The sequence below is a fragment of the Tauraco erythrolophus genome, chromosome 5, assembly GCF_009769465.1.
Source record: "Tauraco erythrolophus isolate bTauEry1 chromosome 5, bTauEry1.pri, whole genome shotgun sequence".
NCBI lineage: Eukaryota > Metazoa > Chordata > Aves > Musophagiformes > Musophagidae > Tauraco > Tauraco erythrolophus.
The window spans coordinates 69069519-69090858 of NC_141469.1; the positions used below are offsets into that span (position 1 = coordinate 69069519).

Genomic DNA, 21340 nt, shown 5'->3' on the forward strand with positions numbered 1-21340 from the left:
AAAAATGACAGGGATTGTTATCAACTTCCCATTTCTTCATTTAAAAAATAAATAAATAAATTGAAACGGATTTTTATCAAATGGGGAAGGAAAAAGATACTTCACCTTTCACAAGCTGTTTTAATGGGTGTGCTAAATTTTTGTCTAGCACACATCTATATAGAGATGGAAAGGTCCAGCATCACTCATATGACATCCAACATTATTCATCTGACAAAGTGTTTTACCCTGTGGGTTTTTGCTTCTTACATTCATTGATGTATTTGTGGAATTCGGAAGGCAGAGGGAAGCCACAAAAAGGTCACAGAACTGCAAGCCAAGGTAAACAGCCTGTCAGAATATGTTTAGCAAATAATAGTGTAAACCACAGAAAAAATATAGACATGAGAGGAAAACCTATTCCCTTGGAAAATACGCTTCCTGGTTGGAAAGGCATTGAAGTTTAGAGTCACTTAGATTGCTTCCTTGCTCTTTTCCAATAAATTGTCTTTGTTCAGGTTGTTAATTCAATCAACGGACCCAGGCACCTAGGCCATAGACAAGAGGAATACATGTTCTGCAACAGGTATAGTCAAGGCATTGTGACTAAAGGCAAAAGCCTCTTTCATCCCAGGAAAAGGAGGTTGGCCTACCTTTTTGTCAAAAATTTTACTTAGTAATATTTGAATAATGTGTTGAAGATAGATACAGCATCAGATCATTTCTTTAGTCATTGTCAGAGAGGGTTGTGTTTTCTCCTTTGTACACTGAACAAGAAAGAAGGATTCTTTGGTTCAACATGCGTTTTAACATTTTTTACTTCACTGCAGATGGAAAATAGCTTCTCAGTTCTTGGTTATTTAGCCTAGTTTTCCTTGCATTTGAAGTACAAGCTTCTCTTGATGGGGAAATAATTTTGAATGGCTGTGCAATTGGCTCTGCTGCTCTTTAGCCCTGTGACGTGAAGCTGTAGAGTTACGTAGCAGACTCTTGCAAATGCGAAAGCATCTGAACCACTTTGTTTTGTTACGTTTCACAGCACATTCAAGCTTCAGTCACCATGTGGGATGAGAGTAATTTTAGTTGCACAGAAGATTCTTTTGTCAGGCTCTTGCAGCACATTCGACCTAGATAACTGACAAGAGTAAAGTTACTGGTTAAAAATGTCATTACGTCCAGGAAACACGTGAGGGACATTTTTCTGTTGATGTAGGCAGAATTTCTAAAGATTCCCCTTGCTGATGGTGAAATATCTACATTGTGCAGGAAGCTCTGCTCTGTTCAGCAGTAAGAAACCAATACTCATATATTTGTTCTTGAAAACAAATTTTTGTCTACAGCATTGGAATTGTTTATTGAACATAAAAGAAAAGAAATTCTCTATAGGTCCTGAGGGAGACATTACAAAAAGGGAGTAATCATTATAAACCATGCCATATGTACTGTACTGTGTTGCCATGAGAAAGTTACGTGCGCTTGGCTTATAAAATGGGTTTTGGTAAATCCCTTAAATAGTGATATTAGTAATTGTGCACTGCAGTGCAGTACTGGTGAGTGCTACATAATGAATAGAGTGTTTTCAGACTGATCACTTGGAAACGAGTGGATTTCTGATGATTGGAATGGTATTAGGTTGGGAGAAGGGTGATTGAGAAACCTCTTAATCAAGGTAACATTGATACCACACAAAAAAATCAGAAATTATTTTGATTAAAAATGACAGCTTATTTACAAATACCACATACAAAGATCAAGGACAAAAGAACTTGATTTTCTTTCAAGAACAAAAGAGAAGAAACACCCCAACAAACAGAATTACATGTATTGGTCATGTATATCAGAAAGCTAAATTTTATTTGGGTTTCTCAGAATACTTTTTTTCCCCTCTATTTTACCTCTCAACGAATGGAATTAATTAGCATTTATTTTAAGGGTTTAGGATTTAAACTGTGGAATTTGAATTTCTCTTTTGCTTCAGGGGTACCAGGAGACCAAAAGGTGGAAGAGAAAGTACTCTGTAAGTTATGTGGAAGCACTAACACCTATACTGTGCCTGACCCTCCAAACATCTTAAGCCAATAAACATAATGATTAATTTATTCACTCTTTAGAAATCTGAAAAGTGGATAGTTGCTTCATATTCTTAACTAAAAAAAAACAAACCACGTTATCCTTAGAAACTTTATAAGCTGATCTTAAAAAAAAAAAAAAAGTAAAAAATTCAGTGATCAAGATCAATTTGATAAATGTGTGAGCCCTGAAGTCTTAATACAATTAATGTATACATTGCCTTTGTAATAAGTCGTATACCTGATCATAAAGTAAAAACACTGGTGGATCACGTAAAGGAATTAGTTAGTGTTTGGGGGGAAAAAAAGATGGTGATAAAGTAATTAGTATCATACGTTCAACAAAGATTTAAAACTTTGGTACATGGCAGTAATGGATTTTGAACACAGTTAATGAGCATATTCATTGCATTCATTTTTAATTAAGTGGAAAAAATACTGGTCCTTTAAATGGAGATAATAAATGTGCAAGTCAGTCTTGCACAAACATGCAACACAAGAATTTATTGCCTGCTGTCTAACTAGGGAACTGGGAATCATTATAAAGATTAGCTTTACTGAAAAAAAATCCAGAAAAAGCTTTAGTAGAAAATGTTTATGAGGTTGTAATTTTCACATTAAATATATTGCTTGGCATATTTGGCAGAGTGTGTGAGCATGTTTTTTAATATATGAGTATTTGTTATTATCAGAGGTAGGACTGTTTGTACCCTTGAAAAGGATTCAATGCTATTTACCAATTTAGATTTACGTGAGACACATTTAGGATGTGACTACACATGTAAGAGAACGTAAAAATATCAGAAATCCTGAATCTTTCTCAGAGGTGTGTTGTGCTCGTGCTTAGAATACAAGTTGTGGTTTAGAAGTAACATGCTGACTCGGAAAGCTGCAGCTGTGAACTCCCAAGTGCACGCTGTGCGTTACCCAACGCACTCTTGCCTTCCCCAGCCCCCGGGCCGTGCTGCTGCTGGGGCTCCGAGGGTTTCCAGCTGCAGCAGGGGAAACCCAGCTGAAATGCTTAGTGTTTATTCTGTCAGTGGGCAGCTGGGGGACTGACATGAAACAGGTTAAAGCACTGAAGCCAGACGTACCTTCTAGAATAGTGGTTTTCAATGTTTTTATGACTTGGGAACCCCCTGAACATTTTCCAGTGGAAGCAAGGACCTTTGTGTGACGTATTGAATCTTACCGATGACAGTTGTCTGGCGCTTTTTAGGTACTTTTCATGGACCTATTTGAAGTTCTTCACAGATCCCCAGGGATACCCAGGCCACATGTTAAAAACCAATGAAACCAAATCAAACTTAACATGTTTCATTCTCTCAAAGCTCCCAACTTATATCTCTCTTGTCAGTATTATCAAAATGTCAGGCGCTTTCTGACATGCGGTACGTCTAGGTCTTTCCTCAACAAATGTCTCATTGGGATATGCATAAACTCAAAATATGTTTGCAAGTTTCTCTAAGCCACCATAACCTTCGGGAGCTTGTTCACCTCTAGTATTACAAGAGGGCAAGTTGTCTGTACCAAAAAGCCCCTGAACTTTCCCTGGTGACGTGTGGTATACTGCTAGCGATATTGCAGAGTGAGTTACAGTGCCACACTTAGGCAATTGCAGTCTTTTTTTTCTGACTTTATTCTACCCTATCCCACATGTTGTAATTTCTTTCCGTAAAAGGAACAAAGAAAACCATACTCATGGGTCTTTTCAAAATGCTAACTCTGCTTCTATTTTTTTAACCTCACTGCATGATTTTATTATGTATTTAAGCCAGTAGCAGCTTGGAAGCTAAGTTTAAAATAGCTGGCTTTGGTAGCAAACTTTCAGCATCTTAAAAAAAAAAAGAAAAAGAAGAAATTGCAACTCTGACTACAGAGTCAGTTTTTTGATTAAAGCAGGAAATTTATAGAAATTTTATCAGTAAATAAACACTTGATTTTCTTTTCTGTTCAGGTATGACTTTGTAGAAGTTGAAGAGCCTAGTGATGGCACTGTTTTAGGGCGCTGGTGTGGTTCCAGTAGTGTGCCAAGCAGACAAATCTCCAAAGGAAACCAGATCAGAATAAGATTTGTGTCTGATGAATATTTTCCTTCTGAACCTGGATTCTGCATCCATTATACACTTCTTATGCCAGTAAGTAACATATTTCAGATGGGAACATTTCAGGAAAACAAAATCTTTGAAGTGGTAGCTCAAAAGAATCTTTTAATGGCTTAGGATTAATTACTGTTTATTTCTTAATAATAATAGTAATAATGAGCAATCTGTCTTCCAGAATTGTACATTTTGTTTCTGTTTTTTAGCTAACTGAGTGTTCTCGTGGTGGTTCTTGGATGGCTTTGGACTGGGAAGTTGTGGGCTAGGTTGGTTGTTTGGAAACTTCAATAAAATGTTTGCATTCCTAATACAGTACTGTGGAAAAAAAAAAAAAATTTCTTGCTTTGAGGAGAAGAAAAATCAGCATAAGAATCAGCTGTGTGACGTTAAAAGATAATGAGAAGTTGCAAAGATTAAAGAAATTAGTGTTTTTATTAGTCAGCTGCTATTAGACATACACAGACAAATGACTATGCTTAGTTCAAAACCAGAAAAGTTCTTATGCTTCTGAATTGTTTTATCATAATGGCAAAGCAGACAATGCAAAATACTGCATTTTTTCTGGAAACTGTACTTTAGACTTCTCTTGAATGTTACTTAACACTTGTAAGTTGCAGGTATTAAACAATAGTTATCATCTAAAATGTGGCTATTTTCACTGTCAACAGATTTCTGTTACCTTTTTTCACTATATGAAAGATCTATGATAGCAAAACAATTTTTATACATTTTTTAAGGATGAGATAATGTTCTGAAACATTAGAGTGGAGCAGAACAGGAGCTGACTTGTTTTAGAATAAATGTTCCATATTTAAAGAGAGTAAGGAGTACTTTTGTTAAGTTCCTCATAATTCACTTTATGAATCTCCTAAGCAGCCTTGTGGTCTGTGGTATTTGTTGGTGGAAAAGATCTGCAAACTCAATAAAAAATTGATCAAAAGAATCATGTTGTAACTCCACTGACATGCGCTTTGGCTTGCTTACTGATGTTGCATTTTTACCTCTTCTCCCCATTTGCAAAACTTGTTACCAAGAAAAAGCAAAAAACAGTTCCACGTGTTTTTTCAACAATACATAATCTTCTACCTAATATGTTTAGCATACTGATGATGATGTCAGTGAAGTGTAGTTGTGTATGTATATGTATGTTATTTTCTGTTATTTTCCTTTAAGTATTTTTAAATATTTAGGCCTAACTAAGAACTATTGTTAAAGTGATTAAAGGTTTGATCTGCATATTTGACTTTTTCACAAGTTAGACCCTTTTGTTAGAACAGTATGACCTGATAATTGTGAACTTTGAAATTAAATAAAATGTCAATCAGTCTCCAAACCAACTTGAAATATGGCCAGGTTTAAACTTTTGTACACCTGAGGGCAGAATGTAATAAGTATGTTAACTTTTAGAAAATGGAAAAAGAAAATCCCTAAGTAGATATATTTGTGGGTGGATGCCAAATTTTGTTGTTGCAGCTCTAGTATTACATCCTACCTGCTACAAATCTGTCTAACTTATGTATGATCTAATTTCTGTGGAATGGATTAAACAAAGGCACCTAAAAATATCAGAGTATATGTATAGTTATCTTTATGCCATGCTGAACAAATGGACTGAGTTTATTCCTTAACATTTCATGGGGAAAACCAGTTATAACATTTAAATCATCAACACTTGCAAAACAATTCTTTAACCTTCAAAATATTTCCATCGCTTATTCAATAGACAGAAACAGAGCTGACATCATGGGATGCGTTTTTAGTTTCCTGTTTTTCTTAATTAACAAAGCTCGTATAACATAAGAAATATACATGCAAACTGTTTTGGAAACCAAGCATGTTCTCTCTCACATATGTAACAGGCAAGAGCAGCCCCCTTGGTGTCATAGGAATTCAGAACTAGCACCAAAATATGCGGCATAACAGCTGCTTACCAGTTTGTGAAACTTAATTTCCACATCTCTCTTTAAAAGGGCTGTGATCTTTTGCATCAAAAATTCTGTCTTAATAAGCCATGCAAAATACAATTTCACATTTCAGACTGCAGATTGTAAATGAAATCTGTATTTCTGAGTTTCAGGATTAGTCCTGCTCCTTGTACCTAAAGCAATTGAAAACTTATGCCAAAAGAAAAATGTGTTTTTCTTTAAAACTATAATGCTATCTCATCCAACATGTCTAGAGAAACTAAAATTTATAGTCTTCCTCCCCTCCCACCTCCTCACAAAAAAGATATGAACTATAGGAATGAGTGTGTATTTTAAATAATTCCTGCAAAAACATAATGGATTCACTTAGTGTTTCACTTCGATGAATTGGTCCTAAACAGTTAAATATTTTTTTTCTTTCATTTTTTGACAAGAAGGGGAGGGGGAGATGCCTGGTAGACTAGCAATGAGAGATTGTTTGGGGAGAAATGAAGCAAAACTGAAATGAAACAGTACAAGCTTGTTTCTGTATTTGGAGGCCACACACAGAGAGGGGCACCGGACACATTTTCAGGTCTTTTAAAGAGCAAGAGAAATGACTTTGTTTAAATCTACTGTAATTTATAGTATATATGTTTTTTACTTTGTATATTATATTTCAAATCAACTTTTCACATGATGAATAAGAAAGGGGAAAATAGTTATTGATCCAATTACTTTGCTTCTAAGATTTAGTTGCTTGAAGGGACTCACAGCAGTTCCAATGTCAATAGATGCAACATCATTTTTTGCAAAGGTTTACCATGGGATTATAAGGCATCACATAAAAGAAGTGCATGTACTGTATACAAGCAGAATGCTACCTGAGAAAAACTCAAAGCTTTTCTTTGGTTCTAGCTAACTACAGTTTAATTATTGGAATTTATCTCATTTTAAATAGTGTACCCCAGGTACATCTAGAACTTTCTGTAATTCTGGTCTAACTCCACTTTTCTTTCCTCTATTCTATAGTTGAAGTTAATTTTGTCTGGAATACCATACAGGGGAAGGAAGTGTTGAAAAATCTTATTCTTACTAAGAAAATGTAGTTTGTGTTGTTTCAAAATTATTATGCTACTTTCAGCACAGCTGTTATTCTTAGTCAATCTTTTCATGCTCTGTCCTATCACTTAGTCTATGCTTACTGGTGAGCTGCTTTATTCAGTGAGGGCTGCTTAGCGGTTGTTCTGCATTTTGACTGTTCAGCTATGCATTTATTAAAGTCATGTTTTTGGCAACACTATACCACCTAAACCCTCCTAGAACTTTATTGCAAAAACAATCCATATTTCATTTTCTTTCCTCCTCTTCTCATATGCCCCCAGTCACAGCTCTAATCCATATAGTAGCCACATGCAATGGAGGGAAACTTCATAAACTCTTCTAATATATATTTGGAGTTCTGTCTTCCTAGTGACTTGTTTAGTTTAAATTATGTCAGTTAGAAGTTTGGCCGAGAAAACTTGATGTAATAAAGTCCATTGTTACTTGGGGAGAGAGTGAATGGGATACTTGATGCCTGAGGTGCCATTATGGAATGCATGACTGATTGCCAAAGTAGTTATTAATTATTCAGGGCACTCAGAACAAAGCAGCTCCAGTTAAAGTTGAAGCTGGGAGTGACTGTATTCTCCCTCTTTTTTGGCGTATGGTAGCATGTCATTTGTCATCAAAGATCATGCCAAAGATCTTTTCAAAGAACATACTTAACCCTCTTCTATGCAAGTGAAGATGAAGAGGAAAATCCAAGAAGCTGCTTCAAGACTGACCTGGTTTAAAAGTGATATGGCAGGTGTTTTGTGATTTTGGTGCAGTACCTGTGTGGCTACCTGCGTTTCAATCCAAGAGAATTTTTTTTTTTCTTTTGATGCAGAGATGCTCTTAGTAGTGCTCTTTCTATTAACAGTAACAAAGATTAAGTTTAGTACTGTTCAGATAATCTCTTTAAGACTATTTTATAATCGGTCCGTTTTTTCACACAAATTGGCTATGTTTTGCATTTTAGGGTTGAGCATGTTAATTTTGTTTGTGCAAATTGAACTTTAATTGAGCTTTTTAAATTAAAAAGGCAAATAAAATTTAAATACTAATAGAAAAAGTGCATACTAATAGAACAGAGAAAGGAAAGCTCTTACCTAGCTTTCCCTTCCTTTCCAAAGTCCACAGATTTCAGGTGTGTATCTCACATGTCAGTACCAAAGACCAAGAGAGGCTTAACTTTGGCTTCAATAGCTGAAAATGCATCCAGAAACATCCTAAAGGATATTATTGATCTTTTAAACAAAGATTATTTTGCATTCTCTTAAGAAGTCATCAAAAGATTTTGGAAATAATACGATTTCAGGGTTGTTTAAGCCATGGTGGTATGAAGCAGCAGGAGAGCATATGAGTGCTACTTCGTGCTTTGCAATGCTACATGAAGTGGAAAAAGGACTGTGAAAATCCTTCATATAGTGGTGAGGACTCTTAAACAAAACTTCTGTGTTCAGAGTTTCCACTTACTAGGTATAGTGAAACCTAACCCCGGGTAAATCAACAAACTCCTAAAGATGCTCCAGTGTGCAAATTCAATCATTCTTTTTTTTTTGTATGGGAAAAATTCATTCTAGATCGGAGACTAATTCTTTCATTGGAGGTTTCATTTTGCATTAAATTCGTGCTTGAAGTCTAAAGAGAAATTTCTTTTAAATTTCTTAAATGAGACATTAAAGATCACCCTAAAATACATCAATAGGAGTGACATGTTTCAGGTTAATAAAAAAACCTACAAAAAGTACAAAACTGAGGACGGCTATTATCCATGCGACTACAACAAGAGGGGGGAAAAAACCCTTTGAAACAGAAAAAACCTCTGAAGGATATTTCCTATTCAAATCATAACATCTTGTTTTCCTGTGACCATATCTCATTCTGTCACACGGACATCACAAAAAATTTAAAAATCTGTATATGTGAAGCAGACTCACAGAGACACAGGATTAGAAATGAATCTAGCAAAATTGTGGGCCTGCACAGAAGTCCATAAAAATGTGTCCTTGACCTACACAACCTGAGATGTCAGTGTGGATTTTCTGAGACTCTAAAAGGGAGAGAAATGTTTTGAACCAAACTGGTTGTCATTTAGTTCTTAAAAGGAATGAATATGCGTATATAATAGCAAGTTTTGTGCTCTAAAGAACTAGATTCCCTTCCTTTATGCAGTTTCTCATGTAGTATGTGTAGTACATACAATTTCTTTTGCATTTTTCTGTGATGTTAGGTTTACAGTGAATCAGGCTGAAAAGAATCAGAAATCATTTCATTAACTATTTGTAGGACAAAAAAATTTTGTTTTCTTGGACAGATTTTTTTTTTTCCTTTACAAATTCATTGTATATTTGACTAAGATTTAAACTAATTGATTTTGTAAGCTTATTGTATATCCCACTCAGTTTAACCATGGCAAAAGAAATAAAAAATCAGCTGGTTTTCTTATTTCTAAATAAGTAACAATAGGTTTAAAATTAAATGTAATTATTTTACCACACTTCAAGTATAATGCTTTGTTTTTTTTTTCTATTCAACAACTTCAGTAGAATTTCTTCCTGAAAATGTTAAGAGTATTTTATAAGTAACATAACTGATTCTGGTTACCGAGCATTGATATAAGTCTTAAAATTGTATTCTTGAAAGACAGTATTGAGGGAAAATCAAAACAAGTGATGTGGAAAAGAGGTTGTGAAAACTGTCATCGTTTTAGTTGTCAATAGCATTGTGTACAAGTTAGATCACTCTGGCAGCCTGTTTCAAGCAGAAGTTACTGCCATAAACAAGAGATGGGGTACTGCAATTGTCAAGAAAACCCAGGCAGCCCTTTTTGCTCCTTTCCTCAAATGATGTCTTTGACCACATATTAACCCTCTCCTCCCACATGAAAGCAGATAGTAGGATGATTCAGTGCAAACACTGTTTAACTTCTTTAAATGCCCCAAAATTGAGAAATTTTATAAAACATCAAAAAATATTTCAAATGCATGAGACAATCTGTTTTCTTTAATTTCTGTAAGTTACTAAAGGCTTTTATTTTGTTTCCATTTAGTAATAAATATTTATATTGTCAGGGACTCTTTTTTATTATTTGGAAACTTAATTAATGTGTCTCATAGCATAACAGATGACACCAAGCTGTGTGGTGTTGTGGACACGCTGGAGGGAAGGGATGCCATCCAGAGGGACCTTGACAGGCTGCAGAGGTGGGCCTGTGAGAACCTCATGAAGTTCAACAAGGCCAAGTGCAAGGTCCTGCACGTGGGTCAGGGCAATCCCAAGCACAAGTACAGGCTGGGTGGAGAATGGATTGAGAGCAGCCCTGAGGAGACGGACTTGGGAGTGCTGGTGGATGAGAAGCTCAACATGAGCCGGCAATGTGTGCTGGCAGCCCAGAAAGCCAGCTGTATCCTGGGCTGCATCCAAAGAAGTGTGGCCAGCAGGTCAAGGGAGGTGATTCTGCCTCTCTACTCTGCTATCGTGAGACCCCACCTGGAATACTGTGTTCAGCTTTGGAGTCCCCAACACAAGAAGGACATGGAGCTGCTGGAGCGAGTCCAGAGGAGGGCCGCAACGATGATTTCGAGGGCTGAAGCACCTCTCCTATGAAAACAGGCTGAGAGTGTTAGGGGGCTGTTCAGCCTGGAGAAGAGGAGGCTCCGGGGTGATCTTATTGCAGCCTTCCAGTACTTAAAGGGGGCCTACACGAAAGCTGGAGAGGGACTTTTTACAAGGTCGTGTAGTGATAGGACAAGGGGCAATGGCTTTAAACTGAAAGAGGGCAGATTTACATTAGATATAAGGAAGAAATTCTTCCCTCAGAGGGTGGTAAGGCACTGGAACAGGTTGCCCAGAGAAGTTGTGGCGGCCCCATCCCTGGAAGTGTTCATGGCCAGGTTGGATGAGGCTTTGAGCAACATGGTGTAGTAGAAGGTGTCCGTGCCCATGGCAGGGGGGTTGGAACTAAATGATTTTTGAGGTCCCTTCCAACCCTAACCATTCTATGATTTCCATCAGAAGTTTATATATGCATATTTATTTGATTTGAAAATGAGTATTATTTTTACATCATCTATCATTTACTTTATTGGATTGTTCTGCAACTAATCTTGCATATATAAGTTTTAATGTTGTGTACTCTGTTGGTTTTAAAAAGTCTACAAGAGAAGTTAAGACAGAAAAAAGACTGGATTTGCCTTGTCTTGAACAATTTCAGGAGTCTCCTGGAATTCCATGACACTGGGAGTGGTCTGACTGATGTGCGGGGGATCTTAAGTAACATTAGTTCTGTTTGGGAACAGTCTGAAAGAGCTATATTTTGCCAACTGATGAGAATAAGAGAAAACAAAAAGTATGTGTACGAATCCAGGAAAGATAGTAATGTGGGAAATCCAATCTGCATTACTAATACAAGGAGAATAATACATGGTACATGGGGAAAGTGGACTGGGGTGAATTACCAGCTTTGTGGATTACCACAGCAGTTACCTTTGGTGTTACTTTTGTCATTGAACGTGACTTAATAGACATTGATGTTTACACCTGCTAATAAGCAGGGAATGCATCAGTGATGAAAATAACTTTCAATCATTGTATTTTAATATTGTAGTGCTGAGTGTGTTCTGGGAGACTTCGTTATTGCAGTATATCCTTATAATAAAACACAGTTAAATATCAAAACTCAAGATTTAAACATAAATAAATATCTTTTATTAACATCAGAGGCTGAAGTAAATTTCAGATTGTGAGGTTTTTTACTTAATGAAATAGCTACCATTATACTAACTGATAAACATTTTATAAGTAATATTTGAGTATTTTGGTTGTGTTTTTTTTTTTTTAATTAAGTTCACTCAAGGATGACTGAATTAGGTCTATTCAGTGCAATTACACAGAATAAATTAAGTAAAGAATAATAGTTCCACTCTGTAGCAATTATAAATATTAGCCAAAAATATGTTATTCTCTACTGGTACCAACTTTCCTTTAACTGATCTTCAAAGAGATTCCCTTCTCAAAATCTCACTTCTGAAACTGTTCTTTACAAATAAATGAGGATCAGATCAAGCTGCTTAGTCTTTATCAGCCAGTAGTAATACATTAAAGCATTTAATGTGTGTTATGTATACTGGCATGTGAATTTGAAAATTTATTATTTCACAGAATTAGCAGTAATGTCAAGGAAAACTTCATGCCTTCACAACGTCCTTTGCTAATATAAGATTGTATAGACACCTCATAGAAAACAAACTTCAAATGAGTCATTTACTTGAAAGGAATATGTATATATATAAAAACATGTCACTCTTAAACTGTAAACTCACTGATCCCATGTGGTTGGAGCTGTTGGATGTTACCTCAACATAAATAATCCACAATGATGTCCAAAGGTTCCTCTAGTCTTTGAAAATTACTCTGCAGTCATGGTTCAAATTTATTTGCTTGATCTTATTGATCATATCTATTCTTAAGCATGTGGTGTCTCAGTTATTTGTGTGTGATTTTTTTTTTAATTATTTGATCCTTTACAAAATGTTATATAAGCTACGTCTCACTTAATGTTTGGTTTAAAAAAACCCAAACCACTCCCCTCAACCCAAAAACAACAAACAAAGAAAAAAAACAAAAAACCCCCAAACACTACCTTCTTGTTCTCCCAGGTCCCTTTAGCTCTGCTGTGGTTTTGGGGTTTTTTTTTGGCTGCCTTTATTTTTTGTATTTTAAGTATTACATAATTGTCTAGTTGACTATCCCTTTTCCAGTTTCCAGGATCAACATGTTATTCAGAGCTGTTTGAGAAAGCATACTGATGCTTCTTTTTTCTTTTGCAAATTCCAAAGCAAAGTGACTGTCCCATTCTCAAAACAATCCCCTGTGTAACTGGCACAGCCCTAGATTTTCTGTGCTTTCAAATACTGAGATGTTATGTCTGACATGCTTGCTAGTGGAAAAAAAGGTAAGCTAATGTACATTTGATACTAGGTTTCAGGCAGCACCGTAATTTTCAGTTATGCTATTTTAGCTGCATTCATGTCATGTCCCCATCCATTACTAATATCTTAGTCATGCCACAGCCCTATCCGTTGCCTCACCCTAAGAAAAGAGGCAGTAACTAATTGGAGTGGTGTGTACTGTGCTAATTTTTCTTACCATAATTCAGGTAGGAAAAGATGAAAACAGGAACAAAAGGAAAGAATTTGGGACAGAACAGAGTTAGTCAGTGCAACTTCTCTATTCTTTTTACATGTGGTCCAGATCTGAAAGGCTCTTAGGAACAGTAGAATTAAGTGGAAAAAATGGAATGATGGGTGCAGCTCTAGACACTTGAGATTGAATCAGCTGTGGAGCAGCTTCTGTAGATGACTGACTGCACAGTCTATCTCTACAGACTGATGGAAGCAACTCTCTAAATTCAGGAAGAAAATTCCTGACAGAGTAATAACACTGTATAGTAGCTTCAGGGTGAGAATTTGCTTGTGGAAAGATTAATGTGGAGCATTGGTAGTGGCGTTAAGAGAAACCCTTTTGTTTCTAAAAAGGGATAGATAATAAGCACTATGGGAATACCAAAATTTGCACGTGTCTTGTCTTTGTGGTACCTGGCCTCTGGAGTTACAGATGGAAATTATGAGTTGTCATTTGTTAGCTTCTTTTAAGTGCTCAAAACCTTTTTAATGATGATGATGAAAGGCTTGGCTGAAGAAGCCAGGACTTTTGTTGAAAAGTTTTGGTTTTATTTTCATGGGAGAGTCTACCTAATCACAAAGCTGTTGCATCTATTCTTTCAGTTATCTCTGGCTGGGGTGGTGGAGAAGGAATTCAGGAAGATTGCTTCTGATAGCTAGTGTATGTTGTTGAAGAACTGTAACTGTTTAAAACACAAAATGAAATATACAAAACTTTGCGTGTGAAAATGGAGGGTAACTTGTTTGGCAAAAGACATTTCCAGAGGCAGAATGCTCAGGCTGCTTGAGTATTCATTTCACTCTGCTTTTGAGCTAGGCAACAAATTGTAGGAAGAAAAATAATAAGACTCATATATGAGGAGAAATAAAATGCTGGGCTTCAAATGAGAATGGTGATTTAGCGCATGAAAGGCCAGATCCAAAGGCACTTGGGAAGTGGAGATGTGAAAGCAGATAGCACAGTCTTTGGAAGAAGTTTTGCATGCAATCCTACAGACATTATGAAGTTGATGGTTCCTAATAGCCCTTACCTTTCAGCTGCAAAAGGATTCCTTGGTAAACTCCATAGTAACTCTACCCTGACACCGCATAGAACAGTTCTCAGGTCTAAGTCTGTTAGGTGGTATGGGGAATTTCAGTGTAGTAGTGTAGCTAATTAAATCAATCTGACTCCTTATGGTCCAATATGTAGCTCTGGTGTCTTTTGTAGCACTTGGTTAATGGAAGAGTTTCTTGGTAGACATCTCTTGTTCTAACTGTCCTTCAAATAGTGTGACAAATACCCTTTAAAGAGCATGACCATCTTTAAGAAGACGGGTGCTGTGCTAAGGTAATTTTGTTAGAAATCAGTATCCTCGTGGTTTTGTGATTAGTTGGCATAGGAAATACAATTTCTTAAATTTGAATTTTCAAATGTTTTGTTTTCAGTATTTTTATTTTACTTATTGTGCCTACATGCAAATGTTAAAAGGTCACTATTTTGAAAGTTCGAAACACCTAAAATCTATAATTGTTTTGTAGACAAATTTTGCAAACTCTATGCAACCGACCCTGAAATTCCCTGTTGGCTGACATGACCAAAATGACTAGGTAGCCATAGAGAGTCAGACAAGCTGAGCTGAGCCAAATTATCAAAGTCACTCGGCTATCATCTGTATTTCTTGGTGGAAAGGGCCAAATGCCAAATCATTTTTAACTTGTTAACTGGCAGGACAGTTAGCCACATATATGTAGGCTTTTAATATGTAAGCTGTTAATAGGGTTGCCCTTGCTTATCTTCTGAAAATCACTGTGATCTTCTGAACTCTTCTGACTTGTGTGTGCATATTTGTCTTTAGGCTTTTCAATGTGAGGTGTTCTGGGTAATCAAAAGTTAATAATAAAATACTTCCCGTTCTTGAGTCATCTGTGTAATGCCTTTTTGGCTTGGAATTCTTGTCTATTAGTCAAAGTAAATTCTGTCATTGATCTCTTCTTGTTTGAGCTCTGTCAATATATATAACTTCAAATACTGTATTTACTTTTTTTAATTGCCTTTCTGCTTAAGAAAGTCATAGGCACCTTTCATGTAGAAAAAAATCCTTGCGATTAGGTGCCTAAAATAGCAGTATGTCTTGTGATACAACAGAAATGTAGAATTAAGGTTCATAAAGAGTGTTTTGAAACTGTTTGCTGGTGTAAAACACTTCAGAGTACAGCCCAGCTTTCACCAAAAATCAAAGGTAGATGGCTTTAAGAATAGAAAATTGACTTTTGCAGCTAGGTATTTGCATGGATGAAAGACAATATAAAATGTGGAAGTAACTTACTACTTTTCTAACAAAACATATCTAAAAACATTAGAACTTAAGGAACACATCTGCACATCTTTGATGTGATGTAGATGATCGGATTGAATGCCTGTTATTTTGCGAATGTGAGATACAAGTGAACCTAAACCTTGTGCAAAGCCCAGTGTATGGAGATGAAGCACAAGTGCAGGTCTTTGGGCAACTGTCAACCCCAGAGCAGCTTTCTGCTCTGCTGTAATAAGCCAAAATGTTCTGGTTATGTATTGCAGAGCAGTGCTATATTCGAGAATACCTTTGAGGTGATGTCATGAGTAAAGAGCAAAATAAAATCAGCTGTTACTTTTGTGAGCTACTAGCATGTATCTCTATGTAGTTAAAGATTTATTTACACATTTTCTTAGAATTAAGATTAAACAGAAGAGAAATTAACACCTAATGTTTGTATGTAACAGTGCTAGTAAATAGGGAGTTTTGCAGATTTTTATTTAGGTAATAGGTTCACTTCCAGTGATTTCATGATTATTTTCTGAGACTGTGGTTGCTGTCCATTGTTTTAAGTAGATGGTCTATATTTTTTAATTTATTGCCTCCTTTTCTATGAACTATGTATCTCTTACTAGTGCAGCAAGTATTTTTAAAAAGTACATTGGGAAGGTGCTTCTTTATATTGGAAAAGAGACTTGCTATGCTGTTAAAGAAGAAAAAAACAACAACATAAAATTTCCATTATAAGGTTTGATATTTCATTACCTGAAAATGCTTAAAAATTATAGAGAGTTTGGAAAATCAATAAATTAAAAGCTGCCCAATTGTGAACAGAACCAACTTTTCTCTTCAGGCTGTTTAAAAAAAGTTAATGATAATTTTAAAAACACTTAAGTGAGCCTAAGGAGCATCATTAAACAAGCCATACAAAGCTATAATTTACAAAGCTAATGCTATACAAAAATGCCAGTGGATAATTTATAGGTAGAAGCTGGTCTAAATTTTGTGGTTAATACTTGGCAGAGTGGCAAAATACTAAGGTGATGTCATCACAAAAACCTGAAACCAAAGGCAAATCATTTTAACAACACAGCTTTAAGAAGAAAACATTACTTTCCATTCTTAATTTTTCTTTAAATCTAATTCTCTAATAAAGTATGTGTATACTTGCTTATGAAAGACTCCACACTGTCTTCTCTTTAATTAAATACTTACAGAAAATGATCTCCTAATCAAGCAGTTAGAGAAACCCCAGAGAGAACCAGGAAGAAACACACCTTGCACAGGCACAGCATGTGAACTTTTCACTATATTTTATACCTGGCTCTGACTCTGTCACGTACAGCGTTCCGTCTCCAGTAGCAGTCTGTCTGTAGGCCATGGCTTGCTTGCAATACGGCGCTCGTACCTTCCACTGATATTTTTTGCTGCACAAAAAAAATGGCAGCTCTTTTCTCTTTTCTGCCATGTGTTGAGGTTTAGTGGAGAAAGGAAATAATAGTTGGGTTACCTGAGTGGGGGTAACTGGCAATAGTTATAGTGCCAAATTGTCATGGTTGGATCGTTCTGTTTAAAAGTGGTATTCCTGTGGTTTTTGTCAGAAGAATAATTGTATTCATATGTTATTCTAACAGTGCATCAACTTGGATTTATTATTGCATGCAATTTTAATGTTCATTATTTCTATTTATATAGTGATAAGCACACTATTGAAATTGCATTAATAGATAATTGTATACTTTCCAATTTATAGGCTTTTGAAATCTTTGGATGTTTTCATTCTAGTTCTTCTTTGTCATACAGACAATGTGACTGGTGACAGACAAATTTTTAAACAAGCAGTTCTCATTGCTGTCAACAGGAAATATTAGGATTGGAATCTGAAAAATGACCACATCATCAAAATAATGGCTACGTTATCCAAGTTTAAGTAGATTATTGGGTTTTAGAAATATATTGGTATACTAATTAGCAAATAATTGTTTCTCTATATGCATTTGTTACACTGAGAATGATGTTCTACCCAGTGAGGTCTTATTTCACACTTGCTACCTATCGCTCTAATTTCCTATTTGAGTGGATTATACACCATGGACCAGCTTCAGCAGTGAAGTAAAGATTGCCTGCAAGAGTTTAACTTTGATGGTAATTGGGTTAAAAACAGTATTGATGTTATTGTTCTGAGATCACAATCAGTGTTTATCTCAAAAAATTGGTTTAATTTTCTATGGAAGTAATGGAATAGTGGGAGAAAAAAAGAAAAGAGGTGTCAGTATTTTAGTTGCTTTCCAAAACATCCTCGTTTCTCAGAATTCTCTTTTACAACACATAATAGTTGCTAAGGTAACTCATGTCTAATACTAATATATTGTTTAAGGTGAGAATGTCATCTTAATTGTTAGATAGCGAAATTTCCTCTTCTAACTTTTTAACTGGAATATAAACTTACAAAGGGAATTTTTACTCATATAAATTCAGTTAAATTATATTGAGTTTACGATGATGTAGATGAAATGACAATTTGTCTCTCCTCCCATTCTACAAATGGTTTGCACTCATCCTAATTTGTTCATTCAAATCCTCATGTTTGTCCAGTGGGACTGCACACATAATCTGAAAGATGCAAACCAGCTTCAAATTAAATAGCAAATAGTGGAAGAAGGCTAAGAACATGATAATACTGTCTTCTTGGTAATTAGGTATCTTAAATGTATAATCGTTTACAAAAACGTAAAAGATTTTCCCCAAATACTAGATTGACTCTTCCTTTGGCAAAGCACGTCAGTCATCACAGTCAATTTACCCAATTTGTATGACGTTGCTACTTAAGTGTTATTTATGCAGTATGTTTCATTTTTGGTATTGAGAACCTTTGGAATTGGTTTCTGTTCTTAATTGAACAAACAGATCATCTCATGGGACTTCACCATGCAGGGCAGGTGGAAGAAATCCCACCAGAAGCAGCCATGCATGTCTCTTCAGTAAGTGTTCTTGACCACTCTTTCCTTGCAAGGTTGCTTTTTTCTCCCTCCTCCTTTTTTCCCCTCTCTGCAGCAGATTGTAATGTCCATCCCTCATGCCCAGGAAAAAACATACTAAGATATATGGTCAGTGATCAATGCTTGTAAATAATGTCTTTTTAATATCAGCTTAATTTCTCTTCTTATTTATCTTATCTGTGAAACAGTGCTTTGTCAAGCATTCAAATGAGCAATTTCAATCATATGGTTTTGAAGCATGCTTTCTGTCTTGATCAAAGGATAAACTTGTGGTTAGCCAACATCTTTCAGCCTAGCAGGCTAATGCAACAAGTAACTTTGTATAATGTCAGGTTCAACAGAATGAAAACAATGTCTGCAGTTCACAGAAAATCATATTTTTTATGGGCTGGAAAATTCAGGTGGAACCTATGCCTCACACTTTGGTTCTTTATTTAAACTGATAATAAACCCCACGTCTAACCACTTCCTAGATTGCAAGGAATAGCAGCCTGTGAAACCACAATTAATTAAAGCTTAGAAAACCACAGTTTTTGATGTCTGTATTCTGCAATTAGTTCCATATATCCTACATGAAATCATCAGAAATACTCAGTGTTCCTGAATCAGTGAATGGGAAAATAAGAAACTGGGGAAGAAAATATTTGAAATATAAATACAAGCAGAAAAGCATGTTTCAGTGTGTAAATATGTAAATACCCATTTTCAAATGGGTGTTAAAGTCTTTTATAAAAAGGGTACGTGTGGGAAATAGAATGAACAATGCCTCTGCAGAAGGCTTTACAACTCTCTTAAAATTATGCTTTTGAAATTAAAAAGAAACACGACTCCTTTAAGTGTAATAGTAAGGTAGAACAGTAGTTTGTCAATGGTTATGATTAGTGCAGCGTTAGTGTGTGGCACTTCCTTTCTTGTGCAGTTCAGTTTTTTGGCTTCACAGCAAGGTGAATGTGCAAGAACAGAGAAGTAATGTGAAAGGAAATGCAGCTGTGTGAACGCAGAGGGAGATCCTTTGAAGTCAGTGTGATAGTGCTAGCAGTTCCAGTTGCGGAATTGGGGCCACAGTCAATGCCTGAATAGACTTGTTTGAAATATTACAAGGAAGATTGATAGCTTTGATTAAGAACATAAGTCACCATGATTTTTCCATCGTTCCTGTTACAGAGAGTGTCACCCTCACTCATATTATGTTAGCAAGACCAAAATAATGTAACTAAATATAAATATAGATTAAAAAAAAAAAGATTTAGTTGACCAGATTAGTTAGAAATAATTTTGCCACCTCTGTGGACAGTGACAGTGTTATGATTGAAGCTCTTTCAGGCTTTATGGAAGTCAATATGTTTACTAGCAGTCTTCAGGAGAATGAGATCTGCTCTACAGCATACTGGATTTGTTAATACTATGGGTTTATTACTTGGCAGATTTCATCTTTCCTTCTTTTCTTTTTCTTTTTATGTGTGTCATGGAAAGGCTTGAGAAGGAGTTGCATGTACAAAGGAAACCATATTTATTCATTATAGTAAAAGTAATTAGACTGTTCCAAAGATTTCTTTTTTATTTTTTTTCTAATAACACCAAGAATCAGGCTGAGACAGTTAATTGTAGGAGTGCCTTGAAATTCAACATATTCTATTTTAATAGATTTGTTCATGCTGGAAACAGCACAAAATTTCATGGGAGTGTTCTGGAAATAAACTTGAAGCAGTCTGTATTCAAACCATCTTTGAAGGATCCATTTTAAATAGCGGCCACAGAGACTGAAAAAGTAGAGCATGACAGAAATGCGTCTACTTCTATTTTATAGCTGATGCTAAAACCATCATCTTAAATGGGTTATATTACATACTATTTTGAGGCTTCAAAGAAATTGTAAATGATACTGCTGAAGGAACTTCTGCTGCTCCCAAGGAACCAACTTTTACTGAAAACCTGTGACTCCCTACTTTTCTTCAGGAGAAAGTATCTAAATTAAAGTCCGAAATTGTAGTAGTTTCATTCATTTTCATATATTTAGGTATACAGGCATGCAGTTATTGATTTTTATTACAGCATTAGTAGAATAAATCTAAGGGGTTGAAACATACAAATGGAGAAATAATCACTGAGAAAAAAGGCATATTAGAGTTTGGTTGTGTATACAGAAGAGTTTGGGACATGGCTAGTCAATAGTGCAGATTTTAAAATTATTTACATTATTTACATTTTAATTATTTAATTTCTTTCTAGAATTCAGCGTTTCCCTCAGCTTAATTTTACGTGTTTTCTAGAAACAATGAGGTTACTGAATAGATGCCGCGTAATGCAATCACAGAAATGCAAGGTTGGAGGGGAACTCGGTGGGTTCTTTTCTGAGCCATTGTCTTGCTCTAAGCGGAGAGCAGATAGACGAAGTTCATTCTTGACAGGTTTTTGTACTGTTCCCGAAGTTCAGGGATGAACTTTTCAGAGATTTCCCTGATCATCTATTGCACTGCTTTACATAGTATGAAATTTTTTCTAATCCGTAACATAAATCTTTGCTGTCATTGACAGACTAGGGAACAGATGATCATCTAATTCTCTCTTACATGTTTGTTATCACATCTCCTGTCAGCATAGTCTTGTCGAGATTAAAGAAACTTGTATCACTCAATCTTTTATCACAGTTCATGTTTTCTTTTTCTTCTTGCTTTTTCCTCTGAATATTCTCTTTGTCTATATCTTACAAGTACTGGAGATAAATCTGAGCACTGTATTT

General features: G+C 35.6%; 1 protein-coding gene across 1 annotated transcript in view; it reads left to right on the forward strand.

Annotated features, from left to right (window-relative positions):
- The window catches only part of PDGFC (platelet derived growth factor C), a 136022-nt gene that overhangs the window by 95674 nt on the left and 19008 nt on the right, over nucleotides 1-21340 (forward strand). The window contains exon 3 of the mRNA XM_086612208.1: nucleotides 4006-4186. Within this exon, the coding sequence (XP_086468334.1) occupies nucleotides 4006-4186 (181 nt within the window). The remainder of the gene's footprint in view (nucleotides 1-4005; nucleotides 4187-21340) is intronic.